Source organism: Eleutherodactylus coqui, chromosome 2 (genome assembly GCF_035609145.1).
Source record: "Eleutherodactylus coqui strain aEleCoq1 chromosome 2, aEleCoq1.hap1, whole genome shotgun sequence".
Classification (NCBI taxonomy): domain Eukaryota; kingdom Metazoa; phylum Chordata; class Amphibia; order Anura; family Eleutherodactylidae; genus Eleutherodactylus; species Eleutherodactylus coqui.
Genome location: NC_089838.1, coordinates 242,301,663 through 242,322,237, shown reverse-complemented (window position 1 = coordinate 242,322,237; position 20,575 = coordinate 242,301,663). Strand labels below are relative to the sequence as shown.

The 20,575-nt window shown below is 41.5% G+C and overlaps 1 protein-coding gene across 1 annotated transcript in view; it reads right to left on the bottom strand.

Annotated features, from left to right (window-relative positions):
- Positions 1-1,515: 1,515 nt before the first annotated feature.
- FKBP8 (FKBP prolyl isomerase 8) overlaps positions 1,516-20,575 on the bottom strand; it is a 31,696-nt gene continuing 12,636 nt past the window's right edge. The window contains exons 3-7 of the mRNA XM_066589386.1: positions 19,600-19,817; positions 15,131-15,303; positions 13,806-13,883; positions 3,632-3,778; positions 1,516-1,602 (exon numbers count right to left, since the gene is read on the bottom strand). Coding sequence (XP_066445483.1) covers positions 1,516-1,602; positions 3,632-3,778; positions 13,806-13,883; positions 15,131-15,303; positions 19,600-19,817 — 703 coding nt within the window. The remainder of the gene's footprint in view (positions 1,603-3,631; positions 3,779-13,805; positions 13,884-15,130; positions 15,304-19,599; positions 19,818-20,575) is intronic.

Genomic DNA, 20,575 nt, shown 5'->3' with positions numbered 1-20,575 from the left:
TTGCACTCGCACCAATAATGCAAGATAGAAAAACTGAAAGAGGGCTTATTTTCGTATGATTCACTGGCAAGAATAGGACTTGCAATGTGTGCTATCTGTCTGCTGTGTGGTGCAAGTTGTGCCCGAGAATCTGGGGCAGAACATGCTATCGGCCGTGTAAGGCTGACTGTCCACGGGCGTATTTTCATTGCATTCCCCACGGCGATAATCCGGCCGCAGGGAATGAAGTGAACGCTTTCCATAGCGTTGCTATAGAATGCGCAGCCCCCCCCTGTCCACGAGTGGAGAATCGTAGCAATTCTCCGCTCGAGGGCGGCAAATCGCGGCATGCCACAATTTGCCACGATTCTCCGTGGTAAGCCTATCTGTCAGATAGGCTCAGTGTGGAGAACCAACAGCTGGCTCCTGCTCCCCAGCGGCGGAGATCCGCCGCGGGATATTTCTACGCCTGTGGACAGGCAGCCTAAATCCATCCTTGGGGCGTATTCACATGGACGATTTTTCGCATGCCAGTTCCTTCCGATTGCGATATGGATCAAACACGTACAATCTTTTTATTCACATGAGCGTTTTTCTCTCTGACCAGTGGTCCAAGATAGAAAATCTTTGAATGTCTTATTTTTGGGCGATTCTTGTTTAAAGGTAAGGTAAAGTCCCCTAGTGCAAGCACCGAGTCATGCCTGACTCCTTGGGTGATGTCACATCGTGACATTTTCTCGGCAGGCTGTTTTTGCGGGGTGGTTTGCCATTGCCTTCCCCAGTCATCTTTTACCCTCCAGCAAGCAGGGTACTCATTTTACCGACCTCGGAAGGATGGAAGGCTGGCTACCTGAACCATGCAACTGAACTTGCAACCTTCAGGTCGTGAGCGAGAGCTTATGACTGCATTTCTGTTGCCTGCTGCACTCTGTGCCACACGGGGCTCATATTCTTGTTTAAAAATCACCCATTGTTTCTTATGGCAGGCAAAAAGAAAGAACTCGCACTCCCGTATAAATGCACATTGCATGCGAGTATGATGCAATTTTTCTACCTTGACTGTTGAAAAAAACATGCGATTTTCAGGCTCATGAAGAACACAAGTGCAGTGATGCATTTTTCTCGCAGAATGCAACACAATAGCAGTCAAGAATCGCACGTTTAAGGGTGCAGAAAAGTTGTATGAGAATCGCACTTGGCCGTGTGAATACACCCTTACCTTGAAGATGATAATAGTACTAGGGATACAGAATATAATCCTTTCCATTTAGTACTTTCATTAATACATGAACATAAAGAAAATTGCCTTCTTGCTTGCACTTCATCTACAGCACCAGAGCCCGTCACCTGCTGATGAGTATGGAGAGCGTGGCCCATTGGCTCCATTAGTGGTGGCAGTGGGGGCCACTGTGAGTGCACTACTAGACACAGCTTCATTAATAGAAAAGTTTGTCTTCAGTCATCACATATTATCTGCACAAGTAGTAACTGGTAACTGTGAATCACACCTGAACATTGTCCTGTAAATATCAATATTTAGGTGGCCTGCACAAGGATGAAAGTTGCCAGTAAACTTAGTAACGCTGCAGCCACGGCTCCGATCAGCAGCATTCTGTTGGTTACCTGAGGACACAGGAAATACAGAGGTTAGGCACACCACGACCACTCTGGAGACAAAGTGACAAATGACTGACAATCTTGCTTTATAGTTGGTAAATGAAAACTTACACCGTATTGTTACTACTTGGCAGTGCTCACAATACGCAGGGTGTCCACACAAATGGTACTGTTGTACCTTGACTCCACCGGATGTGGTGGGTGTAGCTAAGTGTTAGGGAGCTTGACAGCAAGGTCACGCCCCCAGTGTCTGACTGGCTCACTCCTCCGCCGCTGTGTCTTCTGCTGGGCTGCAGAGAATGTTCCCCGACGGCTGCGGTGAGTAACCCCGACACTGTGGAATCGGCTCCAACTCTCTCCCCTCAGCTCCTGCTGTCTCCCCTTAGGTGATCCAGGCAGCAAGGTCCTGCCGGCAGGGGGGTACAGGGTTTCTTACTGCAGGGGACACAGGCGCCAAGCTCCTAGCAGCGTCCAATGTCTTTTGGCCAGGATGGAGGGTTAGGGTTAGTTTAACTGTTAGGCTGAAATTATTAGCTGTAAATGCGTCCATGTTAATGCTGGCAAGCACTCACATGGAACAATTTACAGCTATTAATGTAAGCCTAACAGTTAAACTAACCCTAACCCTCCATCCCAGCACAAACTGCTTCCACGCTGCTCTCGGCCTCTGAGCTGTGCTGGGTTAGCCAATCCGCTCATATGAGCAGACATGCGAATGCTCTATTCTTTTTAATCGACACGGAATACCACGGATCATCTGTGCAGGTGACGATCGTGGATTTCGCAATCCAAATCCAGTCGTGTGAGACCGGCATTACTTATGAAAAAGTTTTTATTTCTTATGTGGAAATGTTGGCAGTCGTCATTAACAGATAGAGTACCTGATGAAAGGAACAGTTGATCAATTTTTGCAACGGCTTTGCACACCAACTACATATACATATGCTGTTTAGAGTTACTTTTTAATATATACTTTTAACCCCTTGGAGTCCATACTCTGTAAATAGTCCTGGGTTTGATGGCAGACTGCCTGGATAGTGAATTGATCCTACGATATTTTTGAATTACACATTTTTTTTTTTCGTGGTGTTGTCGGCGAAGGGAGGGGAGTCTGCAGCTTTTGCAAAACCATGAAAAAATAAACATATGGTAAGAAAACCTAAATGTGACCAGGAATTGACTAACATATGTCAAAGTGGCAAAAACATTTAGTCATTTAAAGGGTTATTCTCTAGGAAATGCCATCACTGTCTCATCAGCTTTAGTATTGCGTCTCTTTAAAAGTTTTTCTCTGTACAACTGCGCTCCCTCCCGCTGGCTCTGCGGGAAACTGCTGCCAGCCCTATTGCCTTGAATGGTGCTTTGCTTCAGTTCCCGGCACAGCAGGTGGCACAGAGCACCGCTGTGCAAGGAAAATTGTGCAGGGGAAGAAGCATTAAAACAGCTCCTTCAATATCAGAATTAGAGGAGGACCCTGCAGTCATATCCTAGCGATATGTCCTCACTTTTCTGATGGGAATAACCTTTTCATTGCCGTGTTCTGGAATTCAAAATTAGGATTTTTTTTCAAAATGTAAGTAAAATCATAAAGTAAAAAAATAACCAAAAACATACTTACACATATTCCAGTCCATTTATACTTTCATTGTGCATCCTGCATAAAACAGATGCACTATTCACAATGCCATGTAAATAACGTGTCCACATTACAGAGAACGGAGGATTCAAAAACCCACAACAAATAATCCGTCTTCAATGTTTGTTTCTGCAGCCCTTGCCATAAACTAAAAAAATATATTGATACACAGATTATATAGATCCATGTTCCATTGCTGCATGTGTGATAAAGTAGAGCTGCACTTACAACTTATGTTGGGATAGTGGTTTAATTTCTGTAAGAGAGCCCAATTGTTGATTTTTTTTTTTTAAAAAGGCCAAAAATTTGGGTCATGAAAAGACCCTACAAGTACAATACCGGTATGCAAATACCAGAAAATAACATTAAGTGATGTGTTACATGTGAGAGAGAACTCACCCTCTGTTTTGCACTGTGACGAATAAGCGGATTTAAGTCATCTCTAAGCTTAAGATGAGCTTTGGGGTTAGTTCTCACCAGGGATTTGGTGACTTCAGGCTGTCCTTTTTGTCTCCTTACCAGCTTGGAAAGCTCTGCATGGATTGCCTTAAAGGAAACAAATCTTTCTATTAGCCGTATTCATTGTATTAATCATAGTTGTGTTTGACAAATAGCAGAGTAGGCATATCTCCCATTAATAAGGGAACCCAGTGATGAACCCACTGGCCTCAAGAGGTCTATAAAATCATTAGAAGCATTCTTAAGAATCAATATGGAAAGACTAAACACAATAGATATATTTTTGTGACACTGATTGCAGGACAAGCAAAGAGTAATCCTTTACTTGTGTTAGTTCTGCACATTTTTATTCTCTGGTGTGATAGAACCAAAACATATTACTCTGTTTACAATTGACTTATTACCATCAAATGCCCTTTTACACTGAATGATTCTGGCTACATTTAACATATACATTTTTTTTTACTGCCCCCCACCCCACAATAAATATTCCCCCTTAGTTCCCACACACTTCGATGCCTCCTCAGTGCCACAGTCCACAGTAAATATTTCCCAGAATCGGTCCAATTAATACATAACTTTTTATAAATTAATTAAAATGTTGTCATAGTAAAAAGACAGAAAAGTCAACAATAACCAACATTAAACCAACTTTTACTTCTTACTAGGATGCAAACCTAGCCGCATGGTAGTGTTGTTGACTAAACACAATGTTCGTAACACGGCTCTGTGCAAGTCCCAAGCCTGAAAAAATGGGGAGGAGTGGAAAAAGACATGGTGACCTACTCCACTATATACCACAAAAATACTTAATGATTCTCTCGAACACATGTTTGAGGATATGGTGCTGGAAACTGGGCCCCCCAGGCTGGAAAGCACCTACAATGTTACCAGGGAAGAGCAAAGCGTATTTCAAGTAAATCGGGATTTTGTGACTCGGACAAGGGAAACTCATCTTGGTGCTGGCCTATGATGTTGCCTGCGGTAAAAGAGATCGCCCGCAATTTACTAAAATGCATAAAATAATTGGATCATGGAATGTACATGGAGTGAACATTGGCAAATTAGACATTGTATAGAACGAAATGCAGGGATTAAATATCGGCCACATGGGGATCAGTGAACTTCACTGGACAGGGAACAGATACTTTACCAGTGGTAATTTAACAGTTTACTACTCAGGAAATGAAAGCATCTGAAGGAATGGTGTCTCCTTCATAGTGAACAAAAAGATTAGTAAAGCTGTCCATGGTTTCTGTGCCATAAGCAATAGAATCATGACCATCTGCATCAACGGAAAACCTCATGCCATATCCATGATACAAATTTATGCCCCTACAATTGACGCAACAGATAAACAAATCAAAAAATGTTCAGCAAATCCTAAAAGAAGGACATCATTTACATCATCAGTTATTTCAGTTCAAAAATTGGCACAGAAGAAGAAACGCCAAAAGTAAGGAAATTCGACTTAGAACAAAATGATGTCGGTGACCGACTTTTCCAATTTTGCCAAGAAAACCAATTAATGATTATGAATACATTCTTCACAAACCAAAATGTCACTTGTACACTTGGATGTCTCCTTACAGAGTTCGCATTGATTACATCTTGTACCCCCAAAAGTGGAAAAGTTCAGTTCTAGGAGCAAAATGTTCCCAGGCTCAGATTGGGGTTCTGACCACCAACTGCTTGTTGCCAAAATCAAGCTACATTTTTGCAATTGCAGAAAAAGAGGTACAGCATTGAAGTTCAAAACTGACTCAGACGAACTATGGAAAGAAATTAAAAGCATTACAGCAAACAAAAATATACCATGCAACAATAAAAACAACCTGGCAATCAGCAGACACCATCCAAATCACCGACATACAACGAGAAGTAAAAGCTACTGGAAACGGAAGATTTCCAGTGGCTAAATGCCCAGTTTAAGCACGAAGCGAGGAAAGACAAGAATGATTTTGAAATGCATGCTGCATGGAATTAGAAAAAGCAAACAAAAAAGGACACACCAGAGAGCTCTTCACTCATGTTAAAAAGGCTTGTGCTCTTTTTGCATTGTGCAGCGCAACATTAATTCTCAATCAGAATGGCAAGGAATTACACGATCCTGAACAATTCAAGCATAGATGGTGGGAATATACAGAAAAACTGTACGCAAACAATTGCAGAGGCCATCAAATGCAAACAGAAGGACTAACAGAATTAGAATCGGATATCCTGGAGGATGAAGCTGAGTGGGCACTGAATCAGCTACCAAACTAAAAAGCCCCTGGAATCAATTGCATACCTGTTGAGCTGCTCAAGCCCCTGCAAGTTTAGACCGCACTCTGTCACAATATTTAGGAATCGTGGCCAAAAGATTGGCCAAGGCCAGTTTTTGTGCCACTTCCCAAAAAAGGTGACCCGAGAGAATACTCAAACTACGCATTGATAACCCTAATATTGCATGCAAGCAAAATCCTACTGAAGATTATACAAAAACACATGCCGGCAATAATAGAACAGGAACTTCCTGATGCACAAGTCTGTGTTCACAAAGGAAGAGGAACAAGAGACGAAATTGGAAATCTCTGATGGGCACATGAAAAAAGCCTGGAAATACCAGAAGGAGGTGAATGCTTCATCGGTTACATATGCTTTATCGATTACGAAAAAGCCTTTGATTGCATGGAACGAGACAACCTGTGGCTATGCTTAAAACAAACGGGAGTCCCGGGACATCTGAGGCAACTCATGCAGTCGTAATATGTGAACCAAGAGGCTACAGTCAAGACCTTCAACAGTAACACAGAACAGTTCAGAATCGGGAAAGGCGGACGCCAAGGCTGCATCTTATTCCCTGCATTGTTCAACCTGTATGCAGAGGCGATCTTGAGGCAATGCAATTTAGATAAATTCAACATCAGAGTCAAGATCAGTGGAAGAAACATCAACAATTTCAGGTATGCAGATGATACAACCATGCTGGCAGAAAGTCAGGAAGATCTTGAACAGCTGATACTAAAAGTTAAAGAAGAAAGTGAAGAAGCAGACCTATATTTCAATATCATGAAAACTAGGATCCTGACAACAGCCAGTAACGGTACAGAAAAATAAACAATGAAGTAATCAAAGCAGTTCAAGACTTCATCTTCTTCTGATTAAAAATCAACTGCAATGGAGAATCAGGACCCGTAAAAGAACAATGAATAGAGCTAGGTGGCAGTGCAATGTTAAATAGGGATAAGCTCTAATAAAACAAAGATATAAACATTGCAATGAAATGCCAGATAGTCAACGCAATCATCTTCCCAATCACAACTTGCGCCTGCAAAAATTGGACACTAAAGAAAACGGACCAGAAGAAGACTGATGTCTTCGAACTTTGGTGCTGGTGAAAACTCCTATTGATTACTTGGACCTCCAAGATCACAAACAAAACAGTCCTAGACCACATCAAACCAGAGTTTTAAATGGAGGGCAAGATTACGAAACAGAGACTTTCATACTTCAGCCACATAATACGAGGTAATTCATTAGGTCAGCAGCAAAAGAAGACCTGGCCAACGGAGATCACGCTGGGTTGATACTATCAAAGCCATCATGAACATGCAAATGATCCAACAAAAAGAAGCAGTACAAAACAGAACCGCGTGGGGAGGGCCGATCCATAAAGTGTCCGAGAGTCGGTCCTGACTAAACAGATAAAGATGGGATGGAAATGAGCAGAGTATCATTCCATACTGGAGGACATGTTCACATTGTTTATTAATTGTCAGATCTGTTGGCCAGATTTTTCCAATGTGGATTTGATACTAGGGGCTTTTTCACATGGGCATGTTTTAGTCCCATTATGATAATCACGGCCTCATAACAGGATGAAACGAAACCATTGATGTCAATGGTTTCATTTTCATTAGCGGTATTCTCTCCCGTTAATAGTACCGGCGGGAAAAGATAGGACTTGCCCTATCTTTCTTGCACATAGTATTTTCTACTTGCGGGAAAGATAGGGTAGGACCTATCTTCCCACAGTTTTTTTCCAACTTGCGCACTATGGCTCAGAGTTTGAATGGGCCGATGAAAAAAAATAAACACGGTTTATTTGCAACTAAGCTCTGTAGTGGCAAGCATTGTTGCGCGTACGCCCATGTGTTTTTGCCCCTAATCAATGGGAGAAATTTGAGGCTGAGCCTTTGAGTTCTGCTGCAAATTCGTATGTGGATCTATAAGTCTATTTAGCCCCATGAGCCCTATTTAGTAAGGAAACCATGTCAAGAATTAACATTTCAGCTCTGTATGAACTACAGCAAAGTTATACATGGCATTCAATTGTTTGCAGACACTTCAGAGAACTAGTTAACACGTAAAGATCAGTTTAACATTATGTATCTCCTAAGTACATGCCATTTTATCACTCGTGTACTCTTGTTGTACTATTCATATATCTAGAAGTGTGATTTACTACAAATGTCTAATTAGAAAAGAGAATTGTCTTTCAACATTGCCTTGTTCCTGCTATTTTTCATTATTTTAAGGTCATATTGGTAGATCGGCTAAAATGCCTTTTCTCCAAGGGCTGGGATGGGCTCAAAATGATGAAAGTACAAGAGAAAGAAATGTAACACCAAGTTCTTCTTTCATCCTGCAGGAAACTTATGAATCATTTACTGTACATTACGAGGCTCCTAATCAAAGCAGGTTTATCAAGTGAGGTTTTGAAAAATGTACTGTCACTAAAATGACTATTGTAGTTGTACTGTATGCTATGTGATCTGTCCAAGCAAATGTGTAACGAGAGCACATACGGTACTTTTTGTAAGTTAAAAAGTGAATACGTAAGTATGGACTTTGCATTGGTTTTCAAACTGTCTTCTGCATCTTTATGCAGCTTGAAAACCGTAGTGTCCGGATGATACATAGATGTGAATGACTTTTGTAAAAAAAAAATCACATTTTGAGTTTGGATACTATGCATTTTTAGTGCATGTGCTATCTTTTTTTTAAAACTGCAGCTGCCACCCCTTTCCCTAAGAAAGAAAGAAGAAGAGTTTTAACTGCAAATGGTCTATAGAAGCAATTCTTTTTTTTCTCGATAGCATCTTAGAAACAATTCTAGAGAGAGAGAATTTAAAAGAACGGTTTCCTTAACGGAAAAGAAAACCATGGAAAAACTGTGTCTGTGTATGCTGCTAAACAATGATGTGGTGACTATTAGTCAGAAAAGCATCATGGGATCTGAGCATTTAATGGTAAGTATAATATATATGCCCTCAGTAATGAGGGTTAGGTATCTAACCTTGTGCTTGGGTCACATGAGATCATCCTTAGAAGATTCCTGAATATCTGCCCCAGTAACACTTGGCCCAACGACGGTATCCGATTGGCCAGCACAGAAATAGAATGAAAGAGAGGAGCAGAATCGCTGGCCTAGTAGCAGCAGCTGATTGGCTGGCTGAAAAACTGAGGGAGGGAGCTGTTCTATAAGAACCCTGGAGATCAGGGATGCAACAGCAGTTAAAGAATCCAAGTGAAAGTTCCCTCGCCCTCCCTTCCCTTTGGTTTACCCTGTTGTGTTATTCGATTAAGAGGGTGGTTTTGGTTGGGATGGGGACTTGAGTTGGAAGAACTAAATCCTCATTTAAGTTATTACAAAGTTCATGGTGGTATAGGGGCTGGAGTCCGGTTGGCAAGGCTCTCATAAGTTATATGGTTACTTGTGTCGTGGTGACCAAGTATTAGTTTCAATAATTACATGGTGATTGATGATATTGGTTTAGGGGAAGAAAACTCCCCAACTGAACCCTTTAATAAAATACCGCAGCTTTGTATCTCCAAAAATTCAATGAAGCTGGTTTAATAGGTCAATAATGCATAAGATTCCATGAAGGGGCCACTTCCCACTGCTCACTGGGAGTCCCATCAAGTCAAATTGATGGATAGGCTAGCAATATTTGTCTTAGAAAACGACTTTAGCAATATCAAACATTGATCAATTAAAGAGTAGCTGCGCTTTGTTTTTGTTTTTTTTAGTATATTTCTTGTACGAAACTCCTCTTCTGCTAGGTGAGGATGTGGCTGAGAAATCTGTCTCCAGCTAGCTACCTGCCTAGCTAAAGAGGGGGCTCCAGCAGTGCCTTCACTATTCTCTCTTGTGCAGGCACAGCTGTTTCCATATAACAGTGTGTTTATACAGCCAGCTTTATATGGTATTTTATTGACTTTCAAACAAATTTCATGTGTGCTCCACTGCTCTGTCCTCCCAGCGCTGCTTATTCCTATCCTGTCTCCTTTAGCTTTGTCCCCTCATGCTGTGTAAGAAGGTATTTTGTGCTACAGACAGCACCTGCCCTCACAGCATGCCTGTTTTCTACTGGACTTGATGCACTGTCAGGGTGTCAGTGTACAGTACTGTACATCACAATCCAATCCACTGAGACAATAACAGTGCATTGGGTCCAGCGGGTACCGGCACTGTGAAGTGGAGAAGCTGTCTGCAGCATAGAACTGCTTCTCCTTACACAGCACCTAGGAACAGAAGAGTGAGACAGTAGACTAATAAAAGCAGTGCTGGCAGAGAGATTATGGAGCTGAAACAAAATATGTTTGAATATCAATAAAATACTGTAAAAAGCTGGCTTTATAAATAAACCGTTACAGGGAAACAGCTGTGTCTGCACTGAAGAGAACAGTGTAGGCACAGCTGGAACTCCCTCTGTAGCTATTTATTTAGCTAGTGGAAGACAGATTTCTCAACACCATAGCTGAGTATGGTTTTTCACAATGATATGCAACATAAGCTGATAAAACATATTGCAGAAATGCTGATAGTGTACTTTATACAAATTCTTAGCGACACACAAGAAGAAGCAATTAGGGTGTTCAGGTCCCTCCCTATTAGCAAGTGTAAAGAGTGACTACAAAAAGCAGTTCATGGTTAGGAGGATCCAAAGTGCCTGTACGTTACATAGACGACCCATTACATTGAATATAACATATACTTCCTATAGGGGAGGAGGGCATCGGCTACTTCCCCAATAACCGCTGATCACTGGGTCATCACTAAGGAAACAATATGGAAGGGTCTACATGTACTGGTGATTCTTGTACACACATAGCTGCTTATTCTGAAAAGTCATCGGAGATGATATTTACACTTTAAGAACCGACAAGAAGAGTGGAAAGATGAAGGCCTTGTGAGGGCTGGAGATTACAAAATGTCCGGAGGGGACAGATTGTAGATTGCTTTGTATGTCATGATGGCTGCGTAGCTTGAAAGTACTGGAATGTTTTCTGTACTACTGAGGTGTAAAAATAATGTCGAGCAGTAACGTGTCCAAATATAACACAATAGTCCTTAGATCACATAATGGATATGACTATTTTATGCTATAAAAAGTAGATCATTATTATAGAAAAGAGCATTATTTGATTAGATAGGCATAAGCATGGGTTCTAGCTAGAGATGAGCGAGCATACTCGCGAAGGGCAATTGCTCGAGCGAGCATTGCCCTTAGCGAGTACCTGCCCGCTCGAGAGAAAAAGTTCGGCTGCCGGCGCGGGTGACAGGTGAGTTGCGGCAGTGAGCAGGGGGAGCGGGGGGGAAAGAGAGGGAGAGAGAGATCTCCCCTCTGTTCCTCCCCGCTCTCCCCTGCCGCTCCCCGCCCGCCGCCGGCAGCCGAACCTTTTCTCTCGAGCGGGCAGGTACTCGCTAAGGGCAATGCTCGCTCGAGCAATTGCCCTTAGCGAGAATGCTCGCTCATCACTAGTTCTAGCATACAATGCTGAAATCTGACAGGTTGATTCTAAGAGCATTACTCTGCAGGAAAATGATGAGGTCAATGTTGCCTATATTTTGGTTATCTCACTGCATAACTTTTTTAATTCTTTGCAAATCCAGTGGAAACTCCAAGTAAAATTTAGCTGTATTATTTTCCATCGGGTGTAAATGAATACCCCCATGATAAAGGTATGCCTGAACAAGCTTAAAAGTGTAATTGTAATGACAGTTTATGTAGATCTCTGGTTTCACATTGAAATGGAAAACTAACCCGACTGTCTGAGAATAAGACTCAGGAGAATATCTGCAGTCATTTTAACCATTGCCCTTGATTTAATATCTTTCCATGCAAATCGCTGGTGTCATAAGATTAAAGGAATAGTAAGACCAGGATAAGGATTACTGCATTCCAACAGGAAGACATCAGGCATCAGAACAGCAAGTCCTGTTATTACAGATCTGTAGCACTTTAACCCCTTCCCAACAGTCATATATGACCTGGCATACTCAATGCAATTAGGACGCATATAGAAGTCTACAACATATGCTGTATATATAGGGGGCTTGGAAGCTGAGCCCGCTCCATACACAGTGACACCCGCCCGCAAGAGCTGCAATTGGAGATAACTCAGATCGCGTCTGATAACATTTTAAATGCCACAGTCAATTCTGTCAAAGGCATTTAAATGTCCCAATTAATTGGGATTTAAATGTCTCAAATGGCCCCGCCATGATAAGATCTAAGGGGTGCCGTCCAAGTGTCATGGCAGCCTGGGGCCTTCTAAAGACCCCCACAGCTGCCATGATTGTTTGCCTATTAAGGGTGACTACCCACTACAGTTTTTTTTTTCACTGCGAAATTCGCAGTGTTTTTTTCCCTGTAGGGGTCTATGGGACTTGTAATGTTAAAATCGCGATCGCGCAAAATCGCAATTTACCGCGAAATCGCGATTTTGCGCAATCATGATTTTAACATTACAAGTCCCATAGACCCCTACAGGAAAAAAACGCTGCGAATTTCGCAGTGAAAAAAAAACTGTAGTGGGTAGTCACCCTTAGATATGCGCTTTAATAGAAAGCCTGTTATAATATAGTATAATGCAATACCATAGCATTACAGTATGCTGTATAAGCAATCAAACGACTGCAAGTTCAAGTCCCTTTAGGGAACAAAAAGAAGGAAAAAGAAATAAAATAATTTTTTTTTATTTTTGTAACAACTAAAAAGTTTTTAAACATTAAAAGTTGTTGCATCAAAAAAGTACAAATTCTTATCACTGTATCTGTAAAGGTCTAATTTATTAAAATATCATAAATTAATTCAGAACACTATCAGAAAAAAACCTCCACAGTGCCAGAATTCAGCTTTTTTGGTCACCTAGTCTGCAAGACAAAAATTAAATAAAAAGCAATAACAGAAGTCATATACACCCCAAAATGCTACCAATAAAAACTACAGGTTGTGGTTGCATCAATTACTCTTGGTCACAAAAGGGTTAACCATGAAAAGTAGATGGCCAAAAAGAATAATCAGGTTTCTAGTCCTTAACTTGCCGTAGACGTAAGACAAAAATCTGTTATTGGGTACAAAGCACATTTATGGTACAGCCACATCTCTGCAGCAGAAAACCTGCAGGGCCCCCAACTATAATGCTTTATTCATAGTTCTGGCTCCCTATATGGAGAAGAGAGGCCTCATGGGCCCCCTAAGGCTCCTGGGCCCCGAAGCAACTTCTTTCTCTGCATTCCCTATAGTTACGCCAGTGCTTAAACTGCAAAAGAGAAGAGAGCAATGATAATGATAAAGCACTTCTGTCTTCTCCTCAGGGTTCCCAACTGTCAATAACAACTAGGCACTTAACCTGCTAAAGCCGGAGCTGTTAAAACTTTGTGCCAAAAGGCAACCCCTGTTCTTATGCCATATGCCTGGCTGAACATAGCTTCCAATGGCAAAATCAATTGTGGTAGTACATTTGTTGGAAAAGTTGTATACTTGCACAGCAACATCATTTGCTAGGGCCCAATAGCAAAGCTGAGTAGCTGCCTGTTCTGTTTCATACCACCACACTGCCAACTACCTGAAACGGGAAGTTACGTTGTCGCCACACAGTTGAGAAGGGCACATTTTCCACCTGCTAACACTGCAGCATTTAGGTAGACCACATGACTGGGCAGATTATCATCACCATACTTTGTACTTGAGCATACAATAAAAAGTATGAAAACCCAGCTTTTCTGTGGTTATATGGCTATAACATATAATATAGAAGTATCATTTTTTTGAAAGATTCTGCTCTACATTTTTTGAACACTTTTCATCTTGTGATGAGCAATCATGTTAAGACTGCTTACCTTTGTTGTAGGTTCCAGTTTAAGTGCTTGCTTGAGGACAGACATGGCTTCTTCATAGTCACCTCTTTCTGATAAAACCTGACATGGACACAAATAATTGACCACTGTTAGAAACTTAGAAGATTGACGGCAGAAAAAGATCACATGGTGTATTATTTTATTGTAACTTTTATATGAGAAAAGGCTATGGTTATCGCAGACATGTTTAGGATTTTGTGAAAAGTGTCCATAGTTTGAGATTTAATTTGTCCAATGAAGACAAATCTGATTTTCCAATGTTGGTAATGCCCAACAAGTAGATGACTTTTTACTGAAAAAATATCCTGTCAATCCTAAAACAACCTTGCTGTCATAGCTAATCTTGCTGTGTCTCAGGGCAATCATTAGGGACCTAATGAATTCTCTAATATTCTTTTATCTAGCAGTAGAAATGGTCAGTCATCTATCCCTGATTGGGTGGAACTAAAGTTTTGTGCATCATTGGTAACCACCGTCCATTAGTACTTCTGTAGAATAGTACATGACTCCAGTCAATACACTGTCTCTGGTTCAAGCACATTTCGATGACCCTTAGCTAAGTTAAAGAGGATCTATCATAGTGTAAATTCAGCAGGGCTGGCTGCATAGCTTTGCAGCCATGGTTCTTCTGACTTTATCCCTGTTTTTTTCCTCATACTCCCTTCTATTTGCTCTAGTGGTCTCTTCTTAGATTTGGCTCCCTGTACTGTAAACCCATCAAGTGGACAGTCCACGCCACTCACTGTCAACGGATGATGTTGGACTGCCAATCAAGTTTGACGTCACCACTTGACAAGTTCAGAGCATGAGGAGCTGGACCTAAGAAGACCCTATTTAAGTGAACAGAAGTAAGTTTGAAAAAAAAAAATAGGGATAGAGTCAGCGTGGCCATGGCTACAAGGCTATGCAACCAGCCCTGCTGAACTTACACCGTGACAGGTCCTTTTTAATGAATACATTATAAATAATTACAATGGATAACCATTTTCTTACTGCAGTTTTTTTATGCTGTCCTTAGCTGATCTAATTTCCGATGACCTAACCTGCTGTACTGTCCTACCACATTGCAGTACTACGTGAAAGCAAGGCAAATTAAGCCCATAATCCAAAAGTCATTAGTGACAGGAAATTATTTTATAAAGAAGTACAATAACAGTCACTGATTATTATAGTAATTAGGACTCTTGAGAACAGGTTGAAATGTACTTTCCGAAAGCTCATACAGACCTGATATTAATTATGGAAAAAGAAAAGATTAGTTTGTGGTATTTGTCTTCGTCATACGTTAAAGGGTAAGTTGACATTACCTTGCCTTTCCTATAAAGTGCCTTTGCATTGTCTATATCCATCTCTAGGACCGCATTGCAGGAGTTAATGACGTCATCATAGTGATGAAGCTTCAGCTGGGCTGCTGCCAGGTTATTCAGACATTTGATTCGATGCTCACGAATCTCCTCTTCTTCTTCTGAGCTCAGTGGGTCTGAGTAATATAGATAATGGTGAGTCATTATCTAGGAGATAAGTGTGTGAACATCCCGCTCCATGGTACCATGACAACATAACCAGACTAAATGCTAAATGTATTTGATTGAAATATTAAGGTTTGCCTTCCCGTACCCTGCTTCATTCATCTTTCCAAAGTGATAATTTGCTCATTTAATCACCACAGCCATCATGTAAAATGTCTTAGAAAATATTTTGACATGCAATGGAACTAATAATAGTCATTTATATTACGGGGGACCTTACTCCTATAGTATACAACTTAACTTTCTCGAATTTGAAAAGGAAGTGTCACTTCATGTCAGTCATTGAATAACATAAATCTGCCTCTTCCTCTTTAAAACACGGTTCTGCAACAACTTGGTCACAGTCAGGGGAGTAACTATAGGGATACTGGAATTACAGTTGCACCTGGACCTTTGGCGGACACAAAAACCATTCTCTAACTTAAAGGGGTATACCCAAATTTGACTTTTATCACCTATCCACAGGTGATAAAAGTCTGATAAATCAATCAATAAAAGTCCCCTCACCAGTACCACCACCGATCCCAAGAATGGGCATCCCCTCTCCTCCCCACTGCAGACAAGAGCTTGGCTATACCCTGTGTAGTGGCCGGCGCTCATAACTATAGGTGCAGCTCTCATTGAAATCAATGGGAGTTGCACTTGTAACTGCAGGCTGGGGTCCCATTGATTTCAACGAGAGCCGCGTCTGCAATTACAAGTGCCAGCTGCTACACAGGGGTCAGAGCAGTGCTTCTGCTTCGACCCCGGTGTATCCTGGAGGGCGCTGCCTGGATAACCCCTTCAAGAATAATTCTTGTGCAGTGATACCACTGTATGTATTTTCGGGAGCATGAGTTTATGGTAGAGTTGCATCTAGGAAATTATGCCAGAGATAGCCTATAGCAAACCTATACTATAAATTGCCTGTGACATTTAAAGACCCCGTCACAGGTTTTGCATGCTGATGCAGAACCTGTTTGTAAAGAGAAAGGAGAACATGTTTCCTAAAACATGTTATCCATAATTCGAAAAGCACTACCTCTAAACATTGCTAGCCACAAGAAAACCATAGTGTCTCCTTTAACAGTCACAGTGTGCCCATACGTTAAACTCAGCCACTTTTAGTCGCCTCTTCCAGATTTTCTCACCGCTGCCCTACTGCAAGACAGCAGCCACTCATAGGTAAATTCCTCTTTATGGGCTCAGGTTGGCACAAGAGAAACGGCCTACAGCAGAGAAGTTTGGCAAGTAGAGATGCACAGTGCTGGTACAGTATTGCCCACCTCTGTACAATCAGCACAATCCGACATTAGAAAGCTACGTTTATACATGTATTATTTACATACATGTCAATGGTAGAAACAGGTTAATGGTGAAAATAACTTATATAGTCAGATTGCTCACTCTAGAATGATTAAATATTGTCTTAATATCCATCTTTACTCCATGTTCTAGAATTGCTGGCATATATGGCATGGTGCATTGCAAACCAAATCAACCTGTCTTCTCTCTTCTAGATCTTTCAACCCCCAAGGAAAGCCAAGCAAAAAATAAAATAGATCAAGTGTTTTATAAAAAGACATTTCTTAACTACTACTAATCATACATTCAGTTATACACCTCTTCCCAAGACCTCATCCCTGTCTTACTGGAAAATGCCAGTGATTTCTGTCTGCTGTCTCTAACATCATGTCCCTCCTCTATCTGAAGCTAAACTTTTCTAAAAGTGAACTTCTTGTGTTTCCGACATCCGCTAACCTACCTAATCCTGATATTTCCAACTTTTCAGTGTGTAGTGCTACCATAACATCAAGACAGCACACCTGTTGTCTTGGGGTCATATTTCACTCTGATCTTTCCTTTACTCCCCATATTAAATGACTTGCTTGTGTCACCTGCACCTCAAAAACATCTCCAGAATCTGTCCTTTTCTTATAGTAGAAACAGCTAAAACTCTTATTATTGCCCTGATCCATTCTTGGCTTGATTACTGCAACTTACTACTAATTGGTTTTCCCCTTAAAACCCTTCCCTCCCCAATGTATTTTAAAATACAACAGCCAGGCTCATATTTGCTCAGGCCGCTACACTGATGCCTCCACCCTGTGCCAGTCACTGTACTGATGCCTCCACCCTGTGCCAGTCACTGTACTGATGCCTCCACCCTGTGCCAGTTACTACAGTGATGCCTCCACCCTGTGCCAGTCACTGTACTGATGCCTCCACCCTGTGCCAGTCACTACACTGATGCCTTCACCCTGTAACAGTCACTGTACTGATGCCTCCACCCTGTGCCAGTCACTGCCCTGGCTGCCCGTCCAATATAGAACATAATTTAAACTCCTCACTCTAATCCATGAAGCTCTTCACAGTGCTGCACCACCTGATATCTCCTCCGTCATCTCTGTCTCCCACCTTACCCATGCTCTCCACTTTGCTACTTATCTTAGACTAAGTTCCATCATAGTCCAAACCTTCCTCTCCTGTTTCAAAGACTTTTTCCAAGCCGCACCAGTTCTCTGGGATGCACTACCCTGGAAAACTACCGTATATACCGGCGTATAAGGCGACGGGGCGTATAAGACGACCCCCCAACTGTCACCTTATACGCCGGTATTACAGTGGAGAAAAAAAAAAAAATTCATTACTCACCTCCCACGGCGTTCTGTCGCGCTCCTGCAGGATGTCGCTCGCTCCGGCAGGCTGTCGCTCGCTCCTCGTCCCCGCCGCAGCATAGCTTTCTGAATGCGGGGCTTGAAATCCCCGCTTCCAGAAAGCTAATACACACGCCGGCAGCCATGACAGCATTGAATGGCTGTGATTGGCTGAAGGCGCACGTGTTAGCAATCACACCCATTCAATGATGTCATTGAATGAGTGTGATTGGCTGAAGCCACGTGTGCTTTAGCCAATCACAGCCATTCAATGATGTCATGGCTGCCGGCGTGTGTATTAGCTTTCTGGAAGCGGGGATTTCAAGCCCCGCATTCAGAAAGCTATGCTGCGGCGGGGACGAGGAGCGAGCGACAGCCTGCCGGAGCGAGCGACATCCTGCCGGAGCGCGACAGAACGCCGTGGGAGGTGAGTAATAAATTTTTTTTTTTTTCACTTTTTTTTTGTATTACCGGCGCATAAGACGACCCCCGACTGCAGAGCAGATTTTTCGGGGTTCAAAAGTCGTCTTATACGCCGGTATATACGGTAGGTTAATCCCCAACATAGACAATTTTAAGTTTGCCTTAAAAAATGCATCTCTTTAGGTAGATATATCACATCCCCTAATCTAACTCTTTCCTATCTACACTGGTTCTACACTCTCCATCCAAACCTGATCGCAGTATTCCCCTCACCCCGTACATACTAATGTACTTCTATAGATATTGTCTGGTGCCTGGCTCACATAGCTTTATGTATACTACCCTAGTTATATAAGATGGCCAGATCATTGTAAAGTCTAAGCTCTTGTTCCCATGGGTCACCTCTTTTCCGAATAGACCGTACACTCTTATGGGCAAGGCCTTCACCCCTATTGTTCAATTTGGTTATTAGTTTTAGTATGTAATGTTTAACTTTCTCTCTACATGTATCCTCTGATTTGTAAAGCGCTTCGAAGTGTGCTGGCACTTTAGAAATAAAGATTATTATTATTTAGGATCCCTGGTGGCAGGGAAGGGGCCTGGGTTTCACATACATTGTATGGTAATGATATAGTAATCGCTAATCCAAACCAAACATACCTCACCGTTTCCAAGAAAAGTCGTTGACAATAAGAGACAAATCTCCAACAGCCTATTTTCCACCTGAGGTAGATGGAGATCCTCACCTTTTTCAAGATCCCAAATCTTTTGAAGTTCCTATGTGACTACTTTCACAGAAATATAAAGGTTAGAGTTTGACATTGAAGCTGAATCTCTTTAATTGAACCTTCTCCTTTTGGTCCCTCTGCCCCTTTAACTAGTTTCTTGAGAAATTTCTTCTCCTCGATAACCAAAAGACCTGAACTATGATTAAAAGGATTGTTTGAAGATGAATACAGGCACCACTCACTACTAAGAGAGGCTGAAAAATCCATCGGAGTAGGCCCATTTATGAAGGTGCTATTAAAAAGCATGTTGGCTCCTATCGCTGAAACACCATCATTAATATTTTTGTGAAAGCAGTCATACAACAGTATACAAACACTGGCTATCCCAGAAGAGGATGCAGTCTGTTTCAAAGATGCTGCTTTAGAACTGTACAATGATTAGTATATTGGTTTTAATTACCTGCTGTGCTAGGTGTGAGGATAGTCAGTGCTTGGCTATAAGAGTGCATGGCATTGCGATATTCTTCACGCTCAAAATGGAAATTTCCACATTCCCGTTTCTGGTTCGCAAGAGTAATGCGGTCAGCGGTGGTGAGAGCTATCAGGCTGGGCTTGTCTCTGACTTCTAATAAAGTCACTTTGTATAGTAGAGAGGCATCGGATGGAATATCTGGGTCCCTATAATGAGGAGTAGAGCAGTCAAAATTACAACTACTGCATAAATATGTTATATGTCATACTATATATTATTAGTGTTATGTTGTATTAAAGATCTCAACCCTATTAAAAAGCCGGGACCATGAAAGTATCTGTTTGGTCCAGCACCTCTCCCACATGTGTTTTTGTTATTTTTCACTTTAGCTTCGTTTCAGTATTGTGAAATGGAAATTGTGAAATGGCTCCAGATGGCGACTGAAATGGTCCTCAGTGCCACTAAAATAAATATATTATTCCTGAATTTTTAGACTTCTTAAGGTGATTTTCGATTGAACGATTATTGTTCAAAAAAGTTGTTCAAACAAGTGAAAGTGAATGATAATAGTTTGGTCTAAATGTGAGCCAGCAACTGAATACTGAATGAGAATTGTTCACTTTTCATTCATCGTTTATTTTATGCTGGTTCGTTGGCTCATTCACTTATTGTTCAGTGTAAACAGCGCTCATTCACTCCCTCTCATTCACTTATACAGTGAATGTAAAAGGCTGAACGATTGTGAACGGTTTCTCATTTGAACAAACCAATGATATATCTGCCTGTCTAAACAGGCCGCACGAGAGCAAATGAGCTATCAATGAAATCATTCACTTGTTCAAACGATAAATTGGCTCATCTAAAAGGACCCTTAGGAGGCAAAGATATCCAAGTGATTTTTTTTTTTTTAGGAAGTTTTCCGGCACTATAAAAACTTGGCTACTTTCTTACAGAAACTCTGCCA